We start from the raw sequence: 27,678 nt of genomic DNA on the forward strand, positions 1-27,678 counted from the left end.
TAAGGGTTGTACAATTATACTGACATGAAGCTGTTCCTTTATGTAAGGTAGGCTCTCTGGCACCTCTAAAAACAGTGGACTCAGTGTGGCAATGAGGTACCCCTCATTTACTGTGAGTCTTTATGGAATGAGCCTGGGATGGTGGGACATAGCATGCCTGGTGCAAGTATGCTTGTCAGTGTCTAAAAGCCACACATAGACTGGGATCCACCATTTGGCCCAGATGAACCACCTGTCATTGTCTGAAGGCTGTGCAGATAATGTCAAAGAACATATCAGTGACAACCTGTTCAGGGAGGCCTGTCTAGTATTTCCAAAGGGCCAAGGGTTGGAGGGTGTGGTTGAACATCTACTTCTCAAAGCTTCAGTTATCCTAGCTTCTGAGAAGAGCTATTCAGTTAGTTCCTAGGGCTATAGGAGGATAGGTGAGACCGCCTGATGCTTCAGGCTAAGCCACTCAGGAAATGTGACTCATCTGCTTCTCCTTGTGTCACAAGTCAGTAGGCAGTGCTGCCCATTGGGCCACTGTGGGTTGAGCATCTCAGACAAAGCTCTGCAGCTAGTTCCTGAGCCAAGGGTGGGTAGGGCTGCCTGCCTGCTTTTTGTGGGCCTTGGAGAACCAAGTCTCTCAGAGGTGACTCCATTTCTTCTTCTTGGTGGACAGTGGGGTCATGCAGCTGTTTCCAGGGTAGCGAGAGGTAGGTGGTTTTGCCTGGCTGCTTCATTGGCCAAGGACCAATGAAGGGTGTTTCTAGAGCAGAGGGAAAGTGGCTCTTTCCTGGGGTCCTGATCAGGGTTAGCTACTGAGCATGGACTGGCCTGATGCTTTCCTGGGCTATAGGAAAGTGCCTGGAATCTCTTGGCTTTTTCATAGAGCTGGGTCAGTAAAGCTGTTGAGCAAACTATTGCTTTTGCAAATGTCTAGATCTCCTTTTATCTTTCTTTTCTTTTAATCCTCTACAATAGTTTCCTCTGTGAACTTTTACCACTGAATTCATGTGTGATTCTCAGCTATGTCTCCTTAGGAGACTCTGGATACTTTACACCCCATGCTGTTGTGTAGCAATGTTCTTTCCTCTGTGTACTAGGGCAATCTTAAGTTTCAGTTTTATTTGTTCCTTGTTTCCAAAGATCAGGTTTTTGTTTGTTTGTTTGTTGCTAATGTTCAAGGTTTCCAACCATTATTTTATATGTTGCTTCATTGTTTAGTTGTTCAGACAGAAGACAAAATTAAGTCCCTTTGAATGCACCTTTCACCAAAGCAGATGCCTAGAAGTATTTATTTCCTGTAATGATTTTGATTTTAAAATTTACTGATATGATTAAGTTGTATATCTCACCTTCTACATTTAAAACAGAACCTTTGTTTATTCTACTACATTTTTTTTTCTATAGCCTTTCCCATCACAATAAATTTTGCCACCATACCTGTGATCTTCCAGAGATTTATTTTCTCTATCCAAGCACCAAAAATATTTGCTGGCCTAGGTTTACAACCATCATTCCAACTCCACTCTCTTCCTAGTTGTAGCCATTACCCTCTGTTCATATCCACTTCAACCTTTTCTAAAGTTAAAAGAAGCAAAAACAAAACAATACAAAAAATCAAGAAAGGAGTTTTTTTTAAAAGATTGCATAAACTAATTTTGAAAGCTGAACTTACTAGATGGAATCGCACATTAAAGGTCCACTGCAATATCCTTCTAACTGATCTCAGGGCAGCAGTATTATAGTACCCAATCCATCCTTTGCTGCATAGCCAGGATGAACTCCCAAAAATGTAAATCTGCTCAGTTACTCCTGTTCTTAATGAAGCCCTTGAATGACTTTATCCTTTCTAATAACAAAGTCTAAAATTCTTAACAGGTTTATAGTGCCTTTGAGGATTTCTTCTTCTTTACCATTTAAGCTTTAATTTATGTCTAATGTCCGTACTGCTTGCTCTCTTTGCTCCAACTCAATTGGGTTTTTTTCCTCAAGTGTTTCTTGACTACATAATTCTGGCTCTTTAGACATAGATTCCATTACTCCTAGAATGCTAACTTCCTTCTTTTCCCCACCATGAACTTATTTTTCAGGTGTCAGTTTATACACCATCATTGGTGGGAACCATATTCTCATTGTCCACCAACCCCAAGTAGATTATTCTCTCCGCTACTTCCCATAGCACATAGTACTCTGTTTCTATAATACTCAAACACACACAAATTGTATTTATCATCTGACATTCCTTCTGAATTTTAAGTTAAATAAGGCAAGGACCAAATCTGTTTTTTTCTTTGTTGCATGGTGACATTTAGGATAGTGTCTGGACATTAAAAATTGCCTAAAATTATTTGCTAAATAAATAGATAAATAAATGCACAGACAGTTGAGGGTTTGAGGGTCTTTTTAGGCTGATTTCAAAACTTAAAATGCCCAGAAATCTTGCTTTCTGAATCTGACATGTAGTTATTATATTATTTTCAACCCACTCAGATATACACACAAAAATGGTGTGGTTAAGTGAAGAGTTGTTAAGAATCAAAATTTTTTGTCAGCTCTTCTACAAAGAAATTCATCAATTTTGTGTCTTAGAAGAAGTTCTTTCAACTGTTGAAGTACAAAATATATAGAAAACTTTTACTAAAAGTTAATACTAAACCTTTTTATATTTCAGAAATCCATGATTATCTTGGTTACTGCTGCTAAATGTGTTTTGTAAGTGAAGTTAGAGGTGAATTTGGAAGTAGTTGATAACTTATTTTACTCCTTACTGTTGTGGCAGTTGTTAACCATCAGTTCTTATGGACTAAGTTTGTGATGGACACAAAAGAAGTGCTCTTTGACAAGGGAATTCTCCTGAGGATTCCAAAAATTTTTGTTTGCATTGGAATTGCAAATATGTAGCCAAAGCAAACTACTTGCCACTTGTTTTATGACCCTTCCCCCTTTAAAAATTTTAGTTACCAAACTGCTTTATTATTTTCTTCAGTCTCCTTTATAAATGAAAGGAAATGTGCTGGTATAGGATTCTTAAAGTATACTATTTTAATTCCTCATCCTTGACAAAAGCAAAACAAAACAAAACTCTGCCAAGCCACCTGCATGAAAGTAGAGGTGTTTTTTTTTTTTAAAGCTGGAAAAGAAGAGTTAACGTTGCCTTCACTGATCTTTCAATTTTCAACTGTGTGTAAGAATAACAAAGGGAACCCAAAGCATGCTTTGCCTCTGATATCTCCACATCATAAATGACCAAACCCAATTTCTGGAAAAGCTGATAATGTTCAACATTTGTCATATGAATTTGGATGATCACATAAAATTAATTGTTATTCTGTTCATTCATCCTTGACTGATTAGGCAATTCCAATGAGAAGTCAGACAGAAGGTGATGTGCATATTAATGATTAATATTTCAAGTACACACTAGATTCCAGGAAAATAATTGTATAGTGATTTGCTTTAAAATATTCAGGAAAATAGATACATGGAAAAATGACACTTGGAGGGACAATACTATTTTTTTCTTATATTAAATTCTTTTATTGGTACATTGTAGGTATACAACACAATTACATTTCTCATTGGGAATTGTACCTTTATATAATGCATCTTGGTTCTTATTTTTTTCCCATTCCTAACCCTCCCTTCACGCCCTCCACCCTTCCCTATTTACAAAGACTTTAGTTCTATTTTTTCCATTTCTCATCATTTTTTCCTTTCCCTTCTTTTCTTTCCCCTGCCCCTCCCACTACCCCTACCCCTTTGGACCTTTTCTTCCTATTTTACATTATCGATTATTCATTCTAATCATTGGTACATTTTAGGTATACAATATAATGACATTCATCATTGGAAATTTGCACCTTTACATAGTCTCTCTTGGTTCTTATTTTTCACCCTTGCCCAGCCCTCCCTTCAACCCCTCCATTCCTCCCTATTTACAAAGATTTTGTTTCTATTTTTCCATTTTCTCATATTAATTCCATACCCTTCTTTCCTTTCCCCTATCCTTCCCACTTCCTTCCCCTTTGCCCCTTTTCTTCCTATTTCACAGTACCTATTATACATTTTAGTCCTTATTAACACTTTCAGTTTCTCACACCAGAGAAACTATTTGGTATTTATACATGTGTGTCCTATTTATTTCACTTAAGAGTATCACCTCAATGTGCATCCATTTAGCTATAGAGGTCTCTAATTTCTCATTTTTTATGGCTGAGCAGTACTCCATTTTATAAAAAAACCACATTTTCTTTATCCAGTCTCCAGTTGATGGGAATTTGGGCTGTTTCCAAGTTTTAGCTATCACAAATTGTGCTGCTATGAACATGGGTGCACATATATCACTGTGGTATGATTCTTTGAATTCTTTGGGGAAGATCCCCAGCAGTGGAATAGCAGGGTCAAATGGGACTTCCAGTCCTAGTTCTCTGAGGTATCTCCATACTGATTTCCATAGTGGTTGCACCAGTCTACACTCCCACCAGTAGTGGAGCAGGGTTCCTCTTTCCCCACAGCCCTGCTAGCATTTGTTATTGCTTGATTTCCTGATAGCAGCCATTCTTTCTGGAGTGAAGTGGAATCTCAACATTGTTTTCATTTGCATCTCTCAAATGACCAGTGATAGTGAACATTTTTTCATGTATTTATTTGCTATTTCTACTTCTTTGTCTGAGAAATGTCTGTTCATTTCAGATGCCCATTTTTGGATTGGGTCTTTAAATTTGGGAGGTCTGATCGTTTTAAGTTCTTTATAGATTCGAGATAGTAGACCTTTGTCTGAGGAAGAGCAGGTGAAGATTTTTTCCCACATTGTGGGTTGTCTCTTCACACTGCTGGTGGTTTCTCTTGCTGTGCAGAAGCTTTTTAATAAGAAGAGATCCCATTTGTTAATTGTTTGTGCTAGTTCATGGGCAACTGAGGTTTTGTTCATAAAATCTTTTCCTACACCGATGTCTTCAAGGGTTCTACCTAACCTCTGTTCCAACGGGTTCAGAGTTTCTATTTTAATATTTAGATCTTTAATCCATTTTGATTTTAGTTTAGTGCACAGTGAGATATATAGGTCTAGTTTTAATCTTTGGCAAGTTGAAGCCCAATTTGTCCAGCACCATTTATTAAAGAGGCTGTCTTTCCTCCAGTGAGGTGTGTTTGGCTCCTTTGTCGAAGGTGAGATGGCTGAGTGTGTCTGGAGTTGTTTCTGTATCTTCTAATCTGTTCCACTGCTCCTCAAGTCTGTTTCTTTGGCCCTGATGGCTTCACTGCTGAATTCTACAAGACATTTAGAGAGGAACTGCTGCCCCTACTGTTTAAACTCTTCAATGAAATTGAAAGGGAAGCAATACTCCCAAATTTATTCTTGGAAGCAAGCATCACCTTGATCCCCAAAGCAGAGAAAGACCCAACTGAAAAAGAGAACTATGGGCCAATCTCACTAATGAACATAGATGCAAAAATCCTTAATAAGATACTGGAAAACAGAATGCAGAAGATCATCAAGAAGATCATACACCCTGATCAAGTGAGATTCATCCCAGGGATGCAGGGATGGTTCAATATACGAAAATCAATTAATGTAATACATTATGTCAATAGAGCCAAGGACAAAAACCATAGGATTATCTCCATAGACGTAGAAAAAGCATTTGACAAAATCCAACATGCATTTATGATAAAAACCCTACAAAAAATTGGAATAGACGGTCTCTACCTCAAACTAATAGAAGCCATCTATGAAAAACCAACAGCCAATATCATACTAAATGGTCAGAAACTGAAATCCTTCACACTAAATTCAGGAACAAGACAAGGATATCCACTATCACCACTCTTGGTCAATATAGTTCTGGAAACATTAGCCATGGCAATTAGACAAGAGAAGGAAATAAAAGGAATAAAGATAGGTAATGAAGAAGTCAAATTGTCATTATTTGCAGATGACATGATACTCTATATAGAAGACCCCAAGAACTCCACCAAAAGTCTTCTAGACTTAATAACCAAATTCAGTCAAGTAGCTGGTTACAAGGTCAACATACAAAAATCAATAGCTTTCCTCTACACGAATGACAGACTCACTGAGAGAGAAATAGGGCAAATAATTCCTTTCACAATAGCATCCAAAAAACTGAAATACCTAGGAATCATTCTAACAAAAGAAATCAAAGACCTCTTCTCTGAAAACTATGGCACTCTGAAAAGAGAGATTGAAGATGATATCATAAAATGGACAGACATCCCCTGCTCCTGGGTAGGAAGAATTAATATAGTGAAAATGGCCATACTTCCAAAACTGCTATATAGATTGAATGCAATTCCAATTGAGATCCCAGCAGCATACTTCATAGACCTCGAGAAAACAATCCAAAAATTCATTTGGAATAAGAAGAGACCCAGAATAGCCAAAGCAATTCTAGGTAACAGAGACATGGCAGGAGGTATCACAATCCCCAACCTGCAACTCTACTACAAAGCTACAGTGATAGGGACAATACTATTTTTAACAGTTTTAAATAATTTTACAACTGCCATAAATGCTGCTTATAAGAATATAAGCAGTTAGAAGAAAATTTATGCATTTGTCTTTTAATTAAAATGAACATTTTAATTGTATTTTTTGTATCCTAGCCACTAATCTATGGCTCACAGAAAATTTGTTCAAATGATATATTCCTGCAAAGGTCCAGAAAATTTAGCTTTGCAATTTCTGAAAATGTTCATGTATCTCTAAGCTTGAGACCATCAAATCACATGTGTTTTGCATCCTTGAAGATCTTGTGTGGGTGTGCTGGTAGATCATGTGATCTAGGAACATGTACAGATAAATGTAACACACTCCATGCTCTTATGTCCCCAGCTTGTGATCTATGCTTTCATTTCTAACATTTCTTTTCAACACTGTAAATGTAAGTCAGTTCTTTTACGGCCACCCATTCAGGCTCATAATTTTTCTTCATTGTGTTTCTTGCTTCATGTATTTTTCACCTATCTTTTTTCACTCTAATTCAAAGTCTTGTGGTTTTAATCCAGCCTGATTATCACCCTATTTTATTATTATTTCTCTTGCTTAATAGCTGGACCTTAAATCAGAGGTAGATTTACTCAGAAGGTAATGAAGCCTAAGCTTCTAAGCATGTCATTTAACTTGCATAGGTTCCTTCAAAGGCTCTTGGAGATGACCTAGAAATGTTTTCACATGCTCCTAAGTTTCTGTAAAACTTGGAAAAATAAAATATTTCGACCATAATGATGTGTTTTTCCTGTTTGTCAACTTCTTTTTATCACATTTAATTTTCATGGCACCTGCCATTGGAGTGGCCTCAGGCATTTTGGGGATCTGATTTAGGTAGGGAAAGTTGAGTAAGGTAGCCATTACATTTGTATTTAGGGTGATATAATTTCTGGCCCTGATATAATTTTTTTTCTGTAATGCAGGTCCTGCTAGCTGTGCTAGTGTAAGAATGGCTATCAGGAATAACCCTACTGTAGGCTGAGGGGCCAACTGCATCTGGACAGGAAAGCACAGAGCCTGTGGCAACCTGATACTAGGAATGTTTGGGTACAGGAGTGACAGGCTTGAACTGAATGGAGAGAGAATCTACAAAAGCTTTCTAACCTTATATGAAAGAAATGAAGATAGAAATTTTCTAAATTTGATAATCTTAAAAGTTTATGTTAATAATTGGCTGTGAAACTAAAAAAGGAGATAAACTATGTAACAAATGCAACAAAAAAGAGAAAAATAAAAGTGTAGCGGAAGTACATAGGAAATTAATTAATGAAAGTATGATAAAATGTTTGTGGATTTCCTGAGGCTTTACAATTTTCCAGCTGTTAAATCTTTGTAATTTGTTATGCTTGCTTTCCTTTCCAAATAAATATTTTCATTTTTACCAATCATTTAACCTATAAATTTTTTGTTCTTTAAAAATTTATTTATGTTTATGACACACAATGATTACTTTCATTGTGGGTATCTGGTACATGTACATCATACATCTTAATTCTTTCTTATATCCTTTTCCTTTCTCACCCTTCCCCCATCCCTCCATTTCTTGGTCCTCTTCCCATTTGCAGTAGATCTATATCTCTGCTTTTTTATAATTGATCTTTTATTTTGCTATTTACTTTGTTTACACTTTGAATTTCTCATATGAGAGAAACCATATGATTCTTTATATTTTATCACATAAGGATAAGATCCAACAAAACCTAGAACATAACCTGTAATAACTCAATTAGCCCCAGTAATTTAGAGGAACTGAAAATTGCTGTCATGAAAATTTGATTTAGTGTTGTGGCTCAGCAGAAGGGAGCCTAGGTTCTAGAGTGACAATTCTTGGGATAAAATTTTGGTCTACAGTTTATTATCCGTTTGATCATCAGCAAGTTACTTGACATCCAAACTTCAACTTTCCCATTTTAAAATGAGATGGAAATAGAAAATGTAATCTCTTGTGTTTATTTATAATTGCATACCATAAAATGAAATGTAGCGAGCAACCAACTAATTAAATTATGCATTATACCCTATGGAAAAGAACCTTGCATTTCCTATAATTTTACATCAGCCCTAGGGATTCCTCACGTTCTTTCAGGTGGTATATGGACTAGGAAAAGAGATCTGGTGTGGAAACTGACTTATCCTAGCTTTAGATAATGTATACTCTGTAAGACTGAGTGTGACTATACATGCACACACAGTGTGTGTTTGAACACCAGTGCACTTGTTCGCAGTAGTGAAATGTAGAAATTGCAAATGAGTAATAATCTTTCTGCTTTCAGATCTTTTACAATATATTAACAAATTTTATTAGCTGATCATACTACTGCATAAACATTTAGAACTAAAGTTAAGAAACACACAGAAGATAAGAATTATAAAATAGCGTACGTATTTTTTGACCTGGGAATCAGGATATATTAAGTAGGAGTGTCTTCATAAAAATGTGTGATGTGCCAAAGAAACATCTTTGGTCATCTTTCTAGTTATATAACTTAAGTATGATCATTTTTGGAGAATGATTTATTTTAATGTATAGTATTTCAGATTTTAATCTAACATGTAGGAAGTTTTGTTTTCAGCTTATTTAAAAGAACAAAATATACTGACCTCAGCAAAGTCTGGTTTCTGGGTCAGAAATTAGGCATTCGGTGAAAATAAGATAGTAAGAAGAAATGAATGGAAAAATATAAATTTCTCCCATAGCCTCAGAGACTCTAGATGATTATAAAGTTTCTTAGCATATGAGAGAGCCATCATGTGATGTTATTTATTTTTGACAAAATGAAAAGAAAGCATGAACTTTAACAGCAAGAGGATTTGGATAGCAAGCTAACAATTAAATACATATATATATAATGTCTTATTATTTTTAATATTTTAACTGTTCTTTCTAATTAGAAAAAATTTGACCTCTTTATAATATCTATCTATAATTATTATTGGAATAAATTTAGCCTTTCTTTCATTTAACAACTCTTTAGATATAAGAATCAACTTTACCCTAAAATATCTTTACTTGCAATTAAAACTTGATTGTTTAATGACAGGACCTAGAGATGTTTTCTTTGGCATTTATAAGTTATTGAGAATTAAAAATAACTGACATTTCTGAAGTTTATTTCTAGAGACCTTTGCAGGCCTTCTGGCAACTCTTACTGAATGAAGTCTTTCTTGCAATCAGATTACTTCTTTTTGTTTACATTTCTCCTTCTGTCATTGTCTACAAAAGAACAGCAAGGTTTCCTAATAAAATTTCCAGGGCTTTATTAGATACACCTTCAAACAAAAGAGCTTAGATGTCTTAAATTAAGTATAAATAAAAATAGAATGTGTAACATTTTTACCAAGCTATGTTCAGTAATTTAGAATGATAGTTTAATATTGAAGTCACTAACCTTTAAAGCAGTAGGGCCAAGTTTTGGGAAAAGCAATTTTTCCACAAATTTCAGGGGATTGTGGTTTTAGGATGATTCAAAGACATTATCTTTATTTTTGTATGCTTTATTTTTATATTACATTGTAATATAATGAAATGAGTAATTATATGACTTACCAAAATGAAGAACTCTTGAGCTTCTTTTCCTGCAACTAACTAGTCCCATCTGGGAATGATGGGGGGCAATGACACCCAAAGTATGTTGCTTATGTCCAATCTACTCTATAATCTCATTTTCGTTGCTGTCTCTACAGAAAACCCTGCTCCATGATGATATGTTCGGATGGAAAAAGGCTTTTCATTGCTTTTGTGGCAGTCTCAGGATATTTCAACTTGACTTTAATCCAGAACATATGGAGATTTGGTTATCTTAGACATACTTTTTTTTCATTAAGTTTATTGGTACATTTTAGATATACAATACAGTTACATTCATCATTGGGAACTTAAACCTTTACATGACGTATCTTGGTTCTTACTTTTTCCCCATTCCCCTGCCCTCCCTTTAACCCCTCCACCCTTCCCTATTTACAGAGACTTTGTTTCCATTTTTTACTTTTCTCATATTTTCTCTTTCCCTTCTTTTCTTTCCTTTACCCCTTCTACTTACCCTTCCAGTTTAGACCTTTTCTTCCTAGTCACATATCAATTATACATTTTGATCCTTATTTACACTTTTAGTTTCTCACACCAGAAAAACTATTCAGTATTTACACATGTGTGTCCTATTTATTTCACTTAGGAGTATGGCCTCAATGTTCATCCATTTAGCTATAAATGTCTCTAGTGTGTCATTATTTATGGCTGAGTAGTACTCCATTTTATTTTTAAAAAACCACATTTTCTTTATCCAGTCTGTAGTTGATGGATAGTTGAGATGTTCCCAAGTTTTAGCTATTACAAACTGTGCTATTATGAGCATAGGTGCACAAGTATCATTGTGATATGATTCTTTTAATCTTTTTGGAAAGATACCCAGCAAAGGGGTCAAATGGGACCCCTAATCCTAGTTTTTTGAGGTATCTCCATGTTGATTCTCACAGTGGTTGCACCAGTCTGCACTCTCACCAACAGTGGAGAAGGGTTCATTTCTCCCCACAACCCCAACATTTGTTATTGGTTAATTTCCTTTTTTTAAATAATTTTATTTTATTTTTTCCCACTAAGTTTATTGGTACATTTTACATATAAAATACAGTTACATTCAGCATTGGGATCTTGTACCATTACATGAGTATCTTGGTTCTTATGTTTTTCCACATCCCCCTGCCCTCTCTTCACCCCCTCCCCCCTTCCTTATTTGAAAAGACTTTGTTTCCATTTTTTTCCTTTTCTCATATTTTTTCTTTTCGCTTTTTTCCTTTCCCCTACCCCTCCCACTTCCCCTGCTCCTTTAGACCTTTCTTCCTATTACATAATATCAATTATACATTTTTTAAATTACAATATTAAGATCTAGGAGACATTACCACAGATTTTACAGAATTTAAAAGGATATAGAAAGCATATTACAAAAATCTGTTTTGAAATAAATTTGACAACTTCTAAGAAGTACCTTGGAAGACAAATTAATGAAACTAACTCTGGAGGAAATATAAAATTTGAATAGCACCTATTAAAGAAAGTATATTCCTAGCTTGAAAACCTACCTATATGACAATAGCAGGCTCATAAACATTTTAACTGATAAATTATATCAAACATTTAAAACAGAAAAAAGAAGGAACACTTCTCCCCTCATTTTAGGAAATCAACATTGTGCTAATCCTAAAACTGGATAAAGACAATAGAAGAAAAAAGTATGAACATAGATAGAAATTTGTTTAACAAAACAAACTATTGGAAGTCAGATCTGGCAGGATGTAGAAAGTGGTTTTGTTATCAGAATGACAGTGTTGGTTCAGCATTGGAAGATCCACCCCCAAAAGTCATCATTTCAACAGAGGAAAAAACGAAGCCATATGATCCTGCCACTAGCTGGAGAAAAAGTATTGGACTAAATTCTACAGCTGTTCATGGTATAAGCTATCAGGAGCCTAGAAGTAGAACAGAACCTTCTCAACAGATTAAAGACATGTACTCCATACTCTCAGTGAGAACGCCTTACATGAACGGAGAAGATACAATGCTTTCTCCTTCAGGTGGGGAACAAGGCAGATATGCTTACTCTTCATTTGTCCATTAAATTTTGAAACCTAGGCCCAACCAAAATAGTCTGACAATAAAATGATACAATTAGGATAGGATCGGCAAGGTAGAAGCAAACTCTTTATATGTAGATGAAATGATCAACTACAGAGAAAATGCTAAGAAATCTCTGGGAGCCCCTAGAACTTGTATTTGAATTTAGCAGGATTAGAAAACACAAGGTATATATAAAAATTCAGGTCTATGTATACTTGCTATAAATGAAGAATTGGATATTGAAATTTAAAAGTTATGTAGGAGGACAAAGGACCTAGAAAAACTGAAAAAACAAAAACAGTGTTGGAAGACATTTAGTACCTAATTTTAAGACTTCTTCTAAAGCTACAGTAATCAAGGCAGTGTTGGTGTAAGGAAAGACACATAGATCATTGGAATAAAACAGAGAATCTAGAAATAGACCCACACATATATGGTCCAATGAGTTTTGAAAGATTATTTAACATTAGCATTTTATAGAATATAAACTCAATTCAAGAGCCGAGGAAGAGACAGTGTTTTCAGCAAATGGCACTAGAACACTTGGTATCGGTATATAAAAACTTAACCTCAGCCCTTTATTTCCATACATGAAAATAACTTGAAGGGATCCATGAACCTAAATATGAAAGTCTAAAAGTATAAAACTTTAAGAACAAATTATAAGGGAAAATGTTTATGAATTCAGGGTAGGCAAGGACTATGTAGTATACAAAAATGTGATGTATAAAAGAAAAAAATTAATAAATGAGATTCCATCAAAATTTAGAACTTTAAATGACATCATTAAAATGAAAACTAGTCCTTAAACAGACCATATTTACAATGCATATAACCTATTACCAGAATATATAAACAACTCTTACAGCTCATTAATAGACAACCCAATTAAAATGTAGACATAAGAAGATGATAAATAGCCAGTATAGCACAAGGAAAGGTGTGCAACTCTGGAATCAGAAAAATACTAATCAGTACAATAATAAGATTGAATTATACACTCATTAGGGAGATAAAGTTAAAAGTTTTAAAAGCTTGTCATGACTTTTTCTTTTTGTCGGATTCTCCCCCTTGTGTGTTTAATTTGTCACGCCCAATGGATTCATTCTGCTGGGTTTCCTGGGGTTGTGATCCTCATTATCTTTTACTAGGGTATTGTCTAAAATTTTTGGAGTGCCAGTTTGTTATTCATGAAGTTCCTGAGGTGCTCTTTCTCATGAAAGTATCTTATTTCTCCATCAATTTTGAAAGATAATTTTGCAGGGTACATCAATCTGGGCTGGAGGCTGTTTTCCTATAGGGCTTGAAGTATATCACTCCAAGCTCTTCTTGCCTTGAGGGTTTGCATTGAGAAGTCTGCTGTGCTTCTGATGGGCTTTCCTTTGTATGTGATTTGTTTCTTTTCTCTCACTGCTTGTAGAATTTTGTTCTTCTGTTGGATTTCTGGAATCCTATTATATGCCTATGTGTAGTTTTTTTTGATTAAGGCTAGTGGGAGTCCTATATGGCTTCCTTATCTGTATGTCAACTTCTTTTCCCCTCCTTGGGAAGTTTTCTGCCATCACTTCTGTGAACACTTTTTTTAATGTCATCTGCACTCTCTCCTGTTTCTTCATTGACTCCAGTCAGTCTTATGTTATTCTTCTTTGCATCATCTTGCAGCTGCTGGATTGATTTCTCGTGTTCCCTTACAATTTTAAAGCATTTTTTCTTTTCCTGTTTACTAATTGCAATCTTATCTTCTATATCTGAAATTGTATCCTCACATTGGTTCATTCTGCTGTGCAGACTTTCGATGCAGTTTTTAATCTCCTGGAAACCTGTTTGGATCTGTTTTATGGATTCCATTTGTTTCCTATGTTGGGATTCCATCATGTTCCTCAGATCCTCTATTTTCTTATCTGTGTCCTTTCTAGATTTATTAATCATGTTTTGCACCATGAGCACAATCTTTGCTGTTATCTGAGTAATTATTTCTGATTTCATTTTTCCCAGATCCTCTTTTGTTGCCAGTTCAGAGAGTCCAGGTGGTTGAGTATCAGATTTTTCCACCTCGTTTCCCTTTGGGGTTGCTGTAGGTGATCCAGAAGTCTGTTTCTGAGGCTTCTTTACATGTCTTCTCATTTCCACGGGGGTGGGGGGTGCTTCTGGCACCTGCGCAGCTCAGCTTCTGTGCCCTAGGAGCGTGGGGTGGCAGTGGGGGAGCTTCCTTCTGGGTACTGAGACTGGCTCAGCTTCTCTCTATTGGTTAGTTTCTTGATAGCCGACATTCTTTCTGGGGTGAGGTGGAATCTCAGTGTTGTTTTCATCTGCATCTCAAATGACCAGTGATGTTGAATTTTTTTTTCATATGTTTATTTTCTGCTTTTACTTCTTTGTATGAGAAATGTCTGTTCTTTTCAGATGCCCATTTTTGAACTGGGTCTTTAAATTTGGGGGGGTCTGATTTTTTTCAGTTCTTTATATATTCTAGATAGCATTCCTTTGTTAGAAATACTTTTAATAGTAGCATCGTTTGTAATCTCAAGTAGTTGATCTACTTCACACATGGATCTTAGATCTGTTCTTTCCCACTTTGGGGATATTTTATGACTGGTAAGTAATGTTCAAACTCTTCTGAAAGCTGAGTTGGGTGATCATACACTAGCAGGGAGAAAGAAATTCCTGACTGAGTTTCTCAAAATCTCTGCTGATGCTTGAAGTATGTCAGAAATCCCAAAGTTCAGTCATTGTCTCCATAATTCTAGTTTGGCTTTGAATGCAGCCTATTTGTCTGATGAAATGAACACAGTTGTTTTCTCCCCCTAAGTAACAGATTGAGTTCACTGAGCAGATTGAATACCTCACACAAGTAAGCAAGTTTTGTGGCCTTTTTTACGTCACTGAAATGTGAAGTCAGTGGTGAATCTTTCTTATAAGAAATCTCTGGAACTGCTCTTATAACCACATCCAGGAAGCCCTCTCACTTCTGAGAATAACAAGATTTGTGTCCTCCTCACAAAGGTATGCAAACAGACATAAGTCAAGAGCATGTTCTTTAATGTAGTTGAAAATTTTATTCACATCCTGTAAAATGTTGTTAAGCTCAGGTGACATATTTTGGCTAGCTTGCATTTCTATACCACTTTGAACCCAGTTGTGAAGACAGAAAAGTTGTCCAGTCATGACAGGCACTCCAACTGTGCATTTACTGATGCAAACTGACCAGTTCAATCTTCAGAATATGAAATTATTTAAAGACTTGAATAGTCCTCTAGTGGTGGTGTTGGTGGGCACATAACATATCCTGATTCACATCCTGCTGAAAAATACATTGCAGAAAAACAAGGATTGTTGCCATGTTGTCAGCACTGGTTGACTCATCAACCTGGATTACATACAGAGTGACTTATCAATCCTTTCTAAAACTTGTGCTTCAGTATCATCTGGTATTTCATCAATCCATGTAGGTATGTTGCTTTCTGAAAAAGAAATATGTGATACCTTCTGAAATACCGCTTCCCTAAAAGTTTAGTGCAAACGGCCTTCCCAGGAGTTAGGATCAACTCTTCACCAAGTGTAAGGGGCGTCTTAGCCTCAGCAATGCAGTTATCACTAAGAATGATACTCTCCGAAAAAACACTTTCTTTTTTTTTTTGGTACTGGGGATCAAACTTGGGTCCTTGTGCTTGCTCAGCAGGCAACGAAACCACTGAGCTAAATCCCCGGCCCCAAACAAACACATTTAATAATATGACGGCTTTTGAAAATTGCTTCTGTTTTTCCTGTTCACATTTTTTCTTTTGAAAAACTCCAAAGGATAGTCTTTTCATGAAAGATGCTAGGTTTTCATGAGGCAGAGCAGTTTTGAAGGATGCGGGGCTTCATTGGATAACCAGGAGCCACATATAGAAGGTGGGCTTGGAAAACATAAAACACCTGTTGGAATGAAACCAAAATTTATGTAGGACTCTATATTTTCATTTAAATGCAGTTTGCTTTCTGGTGGCAGTTTTAGAGTTTTCTCTCTCAACATTGGGTTTTTCTCCATTTTCAAAGAAGCTGTCTAGTGATGGTCGTGATTTACTCATTTTGGCTATTATTAGCTTGTAGGCTTATGAAAACTGTGACTGAGACATGTGCACAATGCAGAAAAGAGGTGTAGATGAGAGTGTTAAATAAAATAACTGGTGAGCCCCACAGGACTAAAGTATCAGATTCTTACTTAAAGCCCACTGCAGATGTTACTCTCCACTCACTCATAGGGTCTGCAAGAAGTTGAAGTACTATGGTCTCTGTGCAGTCAACACTCTCTACTAATGTTAATCTAGATTGTCAGCCACTCCACAGCACTGCATTACCACCTCAGCTCCAACTCAGATTATCAGTCATAGATTCTCACAAGGAGTATGAGCACATAACCTGGATCCCTCACATGTACACTTCACAGTGGGGTTTGTGGTCCTATGAGAACCTAATGCTGCCACTGATCTGACAGGAAGCAGGGCTATGATCATAACACAAGTGAAGAGAAGGGGATGTAAACACAATGAAGCTCTCTTTGCTCAATATTGTGCTGCTCACCTTGTGTTGTGTGGCCCCATTCCTAACAGGCCACTGACCAGCACAGTCTATGGCCCTGGGATTGGGGATCCTTGGTTTAGTAGAAGAAATAATACAAATGACAATTATTATTTCATATATAACCTGGTATATAGTTTTCTTATTCTGAAGAAGAAATCAGATGATTGAAGTGATTGACGAGACAAATTGACACTTTAAAGCAATTAGTTAAAAGAAGCAATTTTTAAGAAGGCAGTGATTTCTAAATCATTGTTTCATAAAAATGAAAGTCTGCAGTGAATGTTCCAATTCTCACATTTTCAATAGTAAAAACAGATCATTAAGAATCACTTATGATCTTGACCCTCGAAAAATATTTTTGATACATTTGTATTTATGTAACTTTATACCTAATAATATGTCACCAATATTGTAGGTTTTCTGCTTCTACAGTGAATTTTGCATTATTCTCCTGACATATGTAATAAAATAAATAATATCTGTTTTAAATGAGAAAATTATATACTTTTTATCTGTTTCACTAATTTATCCTGCGGGTCCGAAATTATTCTATTTAAATTTAGATTTGTTTTTTGGTTTTTTTGTGTGTATGTGTACATGCACAGATATGTGTGACTGTTATAAATATGATTTGCTTTTCACTTAGTAGTTTTTTAGTGTTTCAATTTCTTTTTATCATTATTAGCTATGTGTTCTTGAAAAAATTGACCTCTTTGGTTCAGTTTAAATATTGCTTGTTATAGCATACTCCATCACTGCTTTCCCAGTGTACTTGCACTTGAGTGATCTGATTTACTGTTGTTTTATTGGAAAACATCCTACCTAGGTTTACTGGATTTGTCTATCTGTGCTTTGATATAAATTGTTTATATTTCTTCAACAAGATTTTCAGCACATGCAGTCCAACTATGCTTCTACCCCTGCCCAAGGACATAGTCAATCCCCTTACATACTTATACCCCTGTCAGGGAGAATTTTGAGTGGAATAATTCTAAAAGCCATACCATGTAAATCAATTAGTATAGAAAGCTAAATGTTATGTAACTTCAACATTTCAATTGAACAGATACCGTTTATATCAGAAAATATGTGATATTGTTAAGAGATAAGTCCAAGGATTTTGTTTTTATTTTCCTGTTCAATTTAGTAGATTGTGGGTTGTTAGAAAGATTAGATCTGTTACAGAAAAATGTAGAAGCTCTGTTTTCTTTACACATCTGAATAAATGTGAGTAAATTAGTATTAGGAGTATAAAGGCCTTAAGAGAGCCCTAATCAATTTTCCCTGGCTTAAATGCTCACTGAAGCAGTCATACTCTCTTCTTATCAGCAAGGAGTATGAAGAATTATCTGGGAGTGAAAAGTCAACAGATTTTTAAAAGCTTTACAAAACTCACATCAAGGATACCTACCACTAGGAACAATGAAGAATTCAGAGGATGCCAGAATAGATGCCAAAGGCTAAGCAGGATAGTTAAGATTCATTATATGCCTCCTTCATAGATACTGATGGTCAGAAGTCTACTTGGTATGGTTCTCATTAAGCCTCTGCATTTCAGACAATCACTAGGAGAGAATGGTTTAGGAAAAAAAGTCCCCAAGTATATTTTCATACCGAATTTCTGGAAATACTTGGAATGCACTAATATTTTGCTTTATTCCATTAGCTACAGTTGGAACTAAAAATAGTTGAAAAAGTACATTGATGAAAATACAAAGAGAGTAACATTTTTAACACAGCATTGCATATAGTCTGATAATTCATGATGATGATGATAATGATGATAATTACTTTATTAAAAAACAAATCCTACTAATAAATTTTGGAATTACCATTTTTGAAATGTCTCTCAATATATGAACTTTTTGTTAATCTTTTATTTCATTGATGTTATTCTGTATTAAGAATAGGTCTGGCAGTAGTTCAAGGAAGGAATGAGTAGGTTGCATGAAAAAGACATTCTTCCCAAAAGAGAAAGGCAGAAACTGAGCAAAGTGAGAGCTAAGTAGACAGATGAAATGAGGTGAAGAGTCCAGATCTGAATATCTTCATTTATCATCCTGAAGATGGTAAACGCAGGAATGTTTGTTGGAATCCATAGAGTTTGAGGGAATTTCAGAACTGTGCCATGGTGTGTAGCCTTGGAAATCCTTAAGATCAGGGCCAAAACAGAGCAGTGCAAGCAAAGGAAAGGTAGACGTAATTGGAGGTCAAATCAGATGAATTAGTACCCCTTGGGTATCTCCACAGACCAAAGATAGTGTTGCAAATATTCGAAAGTTCTTGGCTACTCATGGAGAAGAAAGCTGGAAAACAGGAATCTACCTGTAATAAGGACTTCCAGAGCTAGATCAAGTTGGTTGTAAGAAATAACATTTTGCATGTTTGAGTCAAAACATGTAAATAACAAGTCTATTTATTTATGAAAATGCTAAAGAGTTAAAAATTTTAAGTGACTTCCAGGCCTTTGGACATTATTTATTTTAATCGCTTCTGTGGGTCAGTAGTGTTTCATTTATCAAATATTCTGATTTTTCTACTACCAAAGGTTGCACATCATTGATCCTTTGTCATTATGTGCTTGAAATATATGTTACCCTTCAAGCTTTAGGGGGAAACTATGGTTGTTGCTGTAGAGAAGGCAGAACTTCCAGAATGGTGGCATGAAGACATCCATAAAATTGTTCCTTCATAAAAGTAATGAAAAATTGGAAAAATTGTCTAAATTAAAATTTTCAGATTTCTACAAATTAATCAAGTGCTTGCAACAATATCAGGTGCATTTATTCAAGAGAAATGATTAGACCTTGATAAGAGTAAGGCTTTTGGCATATAATTAAATTTATTTTATTTTATTTATTTATGGTCCTAGGGATCTAACTCAGTACCTTGCGCTTGTGAGGTCGGTGGCAGCACCACCCACTGAACTAAAACCCTGGCCCTAAATTTTATTTATTTTAATCCTCCTTTCATTAATTCTGTGATAGCTTGAACCAAAGCAGCTGTGAACACTGCTGGTCTTGCAGCCACTGGAAGAGCATATTAGTTGGACGTTGGTCATCAACCCTCACTTCTGGAGCATGAGCACCATGTGGCCTGCCTGACAGCTTCCTGCAGCAATGCTAGTCACAGGTCATTGTTGTTATATGGCTCTGGGGAGAAGGGGAAAAGTAATTTTCAGAGCTACTATCATTTTCAACAAAAATGAGACATGTAAAGAGACAGCAAAAATGCTCTGCACTGTACACCAGAAAAAAAGCAATTAAAAGTGTCCCCAGGAGATCAAATGTTGTACTTAGCAGATAAAGATTTTAAACTATTATGAACAGGTTCAAAGAAATGCAAGAAACAATGTCTAAAGAATTCTGAGAAAGCATGACAACATAGCTCCTATCAGCAGAAGTGGGAAGAGTCATTGCTACAAGATATTTAAGGAAAATCTCTGACCAATTATTAAAAGACTACTAAGCTCATTGGGCAGAGTTAGCTGGTTGCAACCTAACAAACATCACAGAATTAAAGGAAAATGTGATAGTGATGCCACTACATATGCAGAATATCAATAAAGAGATAAAAACAGCCAAAAATATGACAGCCAAATATAGATTCTGGTACTGAAAAGTACTGTAGGGAAATTAAAGAAAATCACTACATGGGTTCAACAAGAAGGAAGTTTCAGGAAAGATATTGAGGATATGATTCCTGCCAGATTAGTAGGACTTCTGACTAAGTGGAAAAGAGAAAAAGAAAGAATGGAAAATGTAAACAGAGCCAGAGAGATATGTGGAACACCATCAAGTTTACCAGAGAAGCATAATGATAATTCTAAGAGGAGAACAAAGAGAAAAAGGGCAGAGACCATTTGAAGAATGGATAGCACAATACTTCCAAAATTAATAGAAAAACTTACTGTACTCATCAAAGAAATTCAATGAACTCCAAATAATATAAGCATTAAAGGTGCCACAAGTAAATACACCATCATTAAATTTTCAAGTTTATGAAATAAACTTGAAAGCAGCAAGGAAGCAATTCATATTTTGAAAGGAATCCTCAAAAGAAGAAGTGATTTCTCATAATATATTTTGAACTTCAGAAAGAAAGAAAAGAAATAGAGAATAGAAAATGAAAAGAATAGCCAGGTGTGGTGGTGCATGCCTTCAATCCCAGCATCTGGGAGGCTGAGGAAAGAGGATCCCCAGCCTGAACTACATAGTGAGATTCTGCCTTAAAAATAAAAAAAGACAATTACACGGACTCTTTGGAATGTTCAACAAAATAGATAAACTTTTATGTAGGCTGATTAAAGAAACAGAGAAGACCTAAGATAATAAATGTGGAAATGAAAGAAGATATATCTCTACTTGAAGAAATAAAATGATATGTGAATCTTTTGAAATATTATATGCCAACAATAATGTAACTTAGAATAAAGGACAATTTCCTGGGGAAAAATTACTAAAATTAATTCAAGAAAAAGTATGGATTTTTAACAAAATTTAATTGCTAATTAATAACACTTTATAAAATTCTAGTCCTGATAGGTTCATTAGCAATTTCTGCCAATCTTTTAAAAAAGAATTGAGAATAATTCTTTATAAGATCTCCCAAAATGCAGAAGGAGAAATGCTTCCCAATTCATTTTAGAATGCAGCATTACCCTGATACTAAAAGAAAGGCATTGCAAGGAAACAGAACTACAAATGCCTTATAAATATAGAAGCAGAGCAGATGTTCTCAGAGTACCAAACTAAATCCAGTAACATATATACATTATTATCCACCATAAAAAGAATTTATCCCAGCAACATAAGGTTGGTCTAACAAGCAATAATCAACAGACATAGTTTACTATATCAGTAAAGGATAAAGACCACATGATCATCTTTTTATTTTTGTACCGGGGATGGAACTCAGGACATTGCGCTTGCAAGGCAGGCTATGGCACCGCTGAGCTAAATCCCCAGCCCCACATTATCATCTTAATAGACACTGAAAACAAAATATCTGACAATATCTGGCACTCATTCATTAAAAAAGAAAGTATTCACCATAGTAAGAATAGAGGGGAACTTCTTTAATCTGATGAAGAGAAATTAATGAAAACCAGCTAACATGGTGGAAGACTGAATGCTTTCATCTTAAAACCAGAAAAAGGAAAGGATATCCACTATGGACACTTCTCTTTACCATTATAGTAGATCTTCTAGCCAGGAAAATTGGTCATGAGAAAGAAAGAAGGAAAGCTAAATAAATATCTCTGTCTGTTAATGATATCTTTCATACAGAAAATCACAAGGAGTCTAGTAGATCCACTAGTAAACAAGCCCAGCGCAGTTGTAGGATGCAAGCTCAACAAACAAATATCACATCTGTGTACAAGTGATGAAAAATTCAAAAATGAAAGTTAGTAGACAAAACCATTTAGAATGCCTTCAAAATATAAAGTACTTAGAAATAAATTTAAGAAAAAGTGCAAGACTTGTATATTAAAACTATAAAAATTTTGAGTGTAAAGAACATTTAAATAGAATAAAAAAATCTCATTTTCATAAATTGAAATATCTAATATGAGCAATAAAATTCTCCTTTAGTCTAGATACATACCACTTTTAAGTAAAATAATGGTAAAATTTTGATTAGGCAAATGTGATCCAAAAAAGTTTTAAATAAGAAAAACTAATAACTGGAAGAAAACACCAGAAGGAATGCAGACATACCTAAGGTACTGTTTGATTGTTTTCATCACATGATAGAGGCTCCAATTATCTAGCAATTGATAGAATTCTGAGAAGTAATAGAGAAATTCATAATTGTAGTTGAAGTATTAACCCATACCACTCAAAAATGTATGGACTAAAGAGAAACATTGAAAATTATAGAAGATCAGAATGATAAATCCTAAGTTCTAACATAGGATAGTGGTTAATAACATTCTCGTGGAATTCAGGAAATTCAGAAATCTGAGAGCAAAACCTCAGCAATAGGTGTTAGAATAGTCAATTGAGTAACAATTCCAAATGGAAGCTCACAGCACATCTTTAACTCCTTACTATGGGTGGTATAAGCAAGGGCCTAAAACTATAAAAAGTGCTGGCTGATCTTCTGGCGCTCCATGGAAGGGAGCATGGTCCAAGGCTCAGGGGGCTCAGCACAAACATAGGGCTGTCTCACTGTTGAGGGGCCCTGAACAGAAGGCTACTGCTGCTTTACGGACATGAAGTCTGGGGTGAGGGCAAAGAAAAGGGCTATGAGCAGCAAGAACTGAGGACTGAGTCAGAATAGAGAGAAATATCTGCAAGATTTTCCAGTAAAGATACTTCCGAGTAGAGGTCCTTCAACCAGGAATGTAGACATGCAACGTATGTGAATGTGAACACGACGGGGTCCTGGAGAACTGCTTCCTCAGAGGCTTCTACTCCCTGGCTTTGCATCTAGTCCATTATGGAGAAGGCAGTTTTCCCCTCTGACTCCTGCCAGGTAAAGCCTTTACATCTAAAAATTCACACATTATTGATCATTTCATAAAATTCTCAAAAATGTAATCCAGAACCAAATTGCCTGGGTTCTTACCCTGCCCCATAGTTCTGCTACTTACTACCCATGAGACTATGAGCACAGTATTTTATGCATTCATTTTCCTATTTGTTAAATGGGAATAAGTTTGTGATAGAGACTACATTGTAAGTACTCTAAATGTATTAGCACTTGTTTATATTTGTATATGTAGAGAGGCACAAACATACATTCATGAATATATATCTTTATTATGTGCATACATGATACAAATACATATTTTGCATGCATTTTGATATATGTAATTGTTGGATTTATTCACACATATATAAGATCTTGGTGATTTGCAAGAATCATTTCATTCTCTCATCAAAAGACAAAATTGAAAGTTTCATCCATTACTGTACCTCAAAGTTGAGGGTATTCAATGACACTTCCTCTTCTCCATCAGAAATGAATATGGTTATTTCTGGTTGATTAACATAAAAACCAGAGAGATGGTTGTTTGTTGTTGTCCTCTTACATGATGCACAGTAGTAGACCAGGCACTGGCTACCTACCTTTAAAAACTCATTCAGAAAAGGAGGAACTAGGAACACATTGAAGTCATCTAATCATAGCAAAAAATCTTATTTGTGGAGAGGGATTTTGTAAAATCCTCTGCCCTAAAAGTGTCAGAATTTATTACTATTATAATTTTTAATAGTAGTGTTAGTATCTGGTAGTAGTTGTAGTAGTAGTAGTACATGTTTGTAGTACTTGATGATTGCATTCCTTGTGTGGAGTTGGTGTAGGTAAACAGCACATCTTAATTCCTTTTTTCATTCCCTTTCCCTCCCTCCCCTCCTTTTCCATCTCTTGATCCCTTTGCCCTTAGAGAAAATTAGATGTTGGATTTGTTTTATTGGGCAGAATACCTCCTGGCTCCTCTATTTGTGAGGTTTTCACTTTTTTATCCTAATTCACTAATCTAACAAGACCATGGAAGATTATGTTTTCTTTGAAGGGCAGGAACTGTTATATACTTTCTTTTGCTTTGAAAATTCAATTTTTATTAGTCTATAACACGCAATTTATACCTTTTACTATGGTATAAATCCTTCAAAAAAGTATCAGATTCCTCATGCATTTTTCTCCAGTATCTTCTACAAGCCAGTAAGCAAAGCCAAGGTTATAGGCTAGACACTATTTTAAGTGTTTGTTTATTTCCTTTCTTCCTCTCTCTGTGCCTTCCAGGTCTTCTGAAACAATAGGCTTGGAAGGAAAGCCACAACTTTTCATTAGAACTTTGTCAAAGGGTTAAGCATCTCTATTTAACTGAGAAGACTTAATATACCCTCACCAGTGAAGTCTTCTTTTTAAAACCTTTCTTGCTACACGAGGTCAAGAAGCCTGTGGCTTTTATTACTTGGCTCAGCATTTATGGATCTTTTCTATTGCCTTTCCTTTCTGCTTGAAAACTGATCAAATTTATTGACTTTATATATTGGTACAAGTAAGCAACCTCAAAGTACAATAACTTTCTGCCTCTTTGCTACATTGTATGAGTTAATAAGTTTTTGAGGAACTTGATCTGCCTTCCAAATGATTACAAGCACCTAATAAATGTCTCATGACTAAAAAATTATGACATTTTCTGGCCACCGCTGGTAGGAAATCAATAGCAGTTAAGTTAGTGACACATATTTTGGGTTTTAGTTATGACTCCATACCACTTTAGATACTAATTCTTTATTACTAAATTTGAAGTATGTATTTTTGAACAATGTTAAGTAGGGAGCCAGTTTTCTCAAGACCATTTCTCACTATACAGTAGTGCTTTTTAAACTTCTTTTTCTTTTGCTACAATTTACAACAAAACTCAGTTTATATGATCATACAAAAGGCACATGCACAAACAATCTAAATAGGACATGTCTAAACTGAGATGTAACTGGTAAAATCATACATGTGATATGAGCACCCTAAATTTCTTTCATATTGATAAGCTGATTCTTTACAGTAGATTTTAGAAATTTTCTTGAAAAATGTTGAGTATTTAGCAATGGCACATAATATTAACATGACTTATATTAACATGACATATTGAGAACTAACATTAACATGACTTTTGTATACTGATTATGATGTTTTGTTTATTAAATAATTAATAAAATGAATATATTCATTCTATGACAACTGTTTTATTTAAAATTGCATATGTATTGTTATACTTAAAATATATATTAAGTGTTAAGTTGTAGCTTCATTTGATCTAACTCTAATATTTAATTACTATTAAGAATCAAGCATGAACAGTGAGAATAGAATTTATATTTTTATTCAGTATCTAAAAAGGACCTTATAATTATAATTAGTATTAGTAAAAATACAATCTTACAATTAAAGTTCCAAGTTTTCCATTTTAAACAGACAATGACATTATGTAATTCCTAAAATTTGAAGTATCATGGAAGTATCTGCTTCTATCTGCATAAATGTGTGTGTATTAATATGGGACAGGAAACAAATTTCTAAAGTTGACTAGGAACCCAAAATAGAATATCATTGCAGCTCTCCTTAAACAACTCTGAAGTAAAAGAAAATACAAAACTGGAAACTTAGAATTCAAAGATTTTTTGCTTTATTTCTTTACATTATTCTGTGGTTTCTGAATTTATAACTTACTTTTTCTTTTTAAGGCCCATTAATAGAACAACACATGAACATAACATTGTGTGGAAGATGCTGAAGACAGTTCCAGACTTAGCCTCCCAGCTAAATGATGAGCATCTGAAAACACTTAGCAAGAATATCATTTCTGAAACCTGGGTCAAAGGGAGCATAGGTAACAGAGTAATGTATAGTACATCTGTCAGGATGGAATGCTTGTATCTATGCTGATTTTTCTATCATTACAATGTTTATAATTTCCGTTGACATTTAAAAAGTATACGATTAGCCTACATTCCATTTGTGAGATTATTAGTGAAATGAACAGCACCTCATGTTTTAATATACAGAGCCTAAGATGTACACTAATGTGCCCCCACTTTGAGCACACAACATCCAAATTACTGAGACTACTCAATGAAACACACATTGGTGGGTTTAAGCCCCAGAATTTCTCATTCAGTAGACACAGGATGCAGCCTAAATTTCATTTCCAGTAATCTATCAACAGATATTACTAGTTTGGGGATCACACTTTGAGACCCATTCACTTGTATTCACATTTAGTAAAAATCTCTGTCAAGACAACAAATGATCAAAGTGCTTATTTGCCCAGTCCAGGTGCCATTCTAGATTTTGGAAAAGAACTCTCTAGACAGATATTAGTTTTCCAATTTTAGCATTCAGTTTCTTTTCTAGGAATATAGGAGGTACATAAATAGAAATTCATATATTTAAATATTTTAATGGGGAAGCAAATAGCACATACATTGTGGGTCAAGGGGATCCATTTTTTATTCCTCAAAGAAACAAATAAAGATGGACATTGCTATTATTATTATTTTCCACAGATAAAACCCCCAAGACACAAAAATATCATGCAGAGAAACCCTGGTTATCATTGAGTTTCAAATACACTTCTGCAAATGAGAAACTCATTCTCTGTGCATTGTGTCACTACTGCTTATAAAAAGTGGTTCGGCAGGATCACAACATTTAAAAACTAACTAGAATTTTAGAGAATGTGTCCCCTTGAAAAATTTACATATTTTGAGAGTTTTCCCCCAATGGTTTTCTCTCATAATTAGTTCCATTTAATCAGAGTCAAGCAGTGAAAAATAAATCAAAAGAGTTTTCCAGAGATTAAAATGCCTTTAAAGTGATAAAAGAACAACTATTCAACATTGGTTTGCTTATAGCTTGAAGACAGCAATTAAAAATTAATTTGTTTCATAAGCTCTGAAGTTATGCTTAATGGTAAGAAATTTTAGAACAACCTAAATGTCTTCAGTAGAATATTGACTACACACATTGTGGTTTCTATTTCATGGGATTCTAGACATTGGTTAAAAGGGATATGTTACATTCTACCTATTTATCTATCTATCTACATATATGTGTGTGTATGTATATTTAGTGTTTAGAAACAGAAAGGTAGTAAAAGAATAGAACAATTGCAGAATTATATAAATATTATACATGCACACACATCATCTTTTTAAATATATAAGAATGAGCTCAGCAAGATGATCCAAAAATATACTGCCTCATGAAAGACAGTAGAATTGGAAGGTGCTATGGTTTGGGTGGGGTTTGAGTGATCCCCCAAAGGCCTGATTGAGGGGTAGGTCCCAGGGTGGCACTGCTGGGAGGTGGCGAAACTTCTGGGAGGTTGGCCCTGGTGGGAGGTCCTTAGACCATCCAGGGTGTGAGGTGCTTTTTGTGGAAACATTACGTTGTTGGGGGAGATTATTATAAAAAGAGAAAACTGGTCTTGTCCATCTTTTTCCTTTCTACTCCTATTTGAGATGTTATTCCTCCAACTGCCATGATGTGC

At 35.1% G+C, this 27,678-nt stretch overlaps 1 protein-coding gene across 1 annotated transcript in view; it reads left to right on the top strand.

Moving 5' to 3' along the window:
* The window catches only part of Cnbd1 (cyclic nucleotide binding domain containing 1), a 482,897-nt gene that overhangs the window by 249,201 nt on the left and 206,018 nt on the right, over positions 1–27,678 (top strand). The window contains 1 exon segment of the mRNA XM_021255941.2: positions 25,871–26,016. Within this exon segment, the coding sequence (XP_021111600.2) occupies positions 25,871–26,016 (146 nt within the window).

This window comes from Heterocephalus glaber, unplaced genomic scaffold, assembly GCF_053883595.1.
Source record: "Heterocephalus glaber isolate CG9 unplaced genomic scaffold, H.glaber_assembly_v1.0 deba00001553, whole genome shotgun sequence".
In the NCBI taxonomy this organism is placed as follows: domain Eukaryota; kingdom Metazoa; phylum Chordata; class Mammalia; order Rodentia; family Bathyergidae; genus Heterocephalus; species Heterocephalus glaber.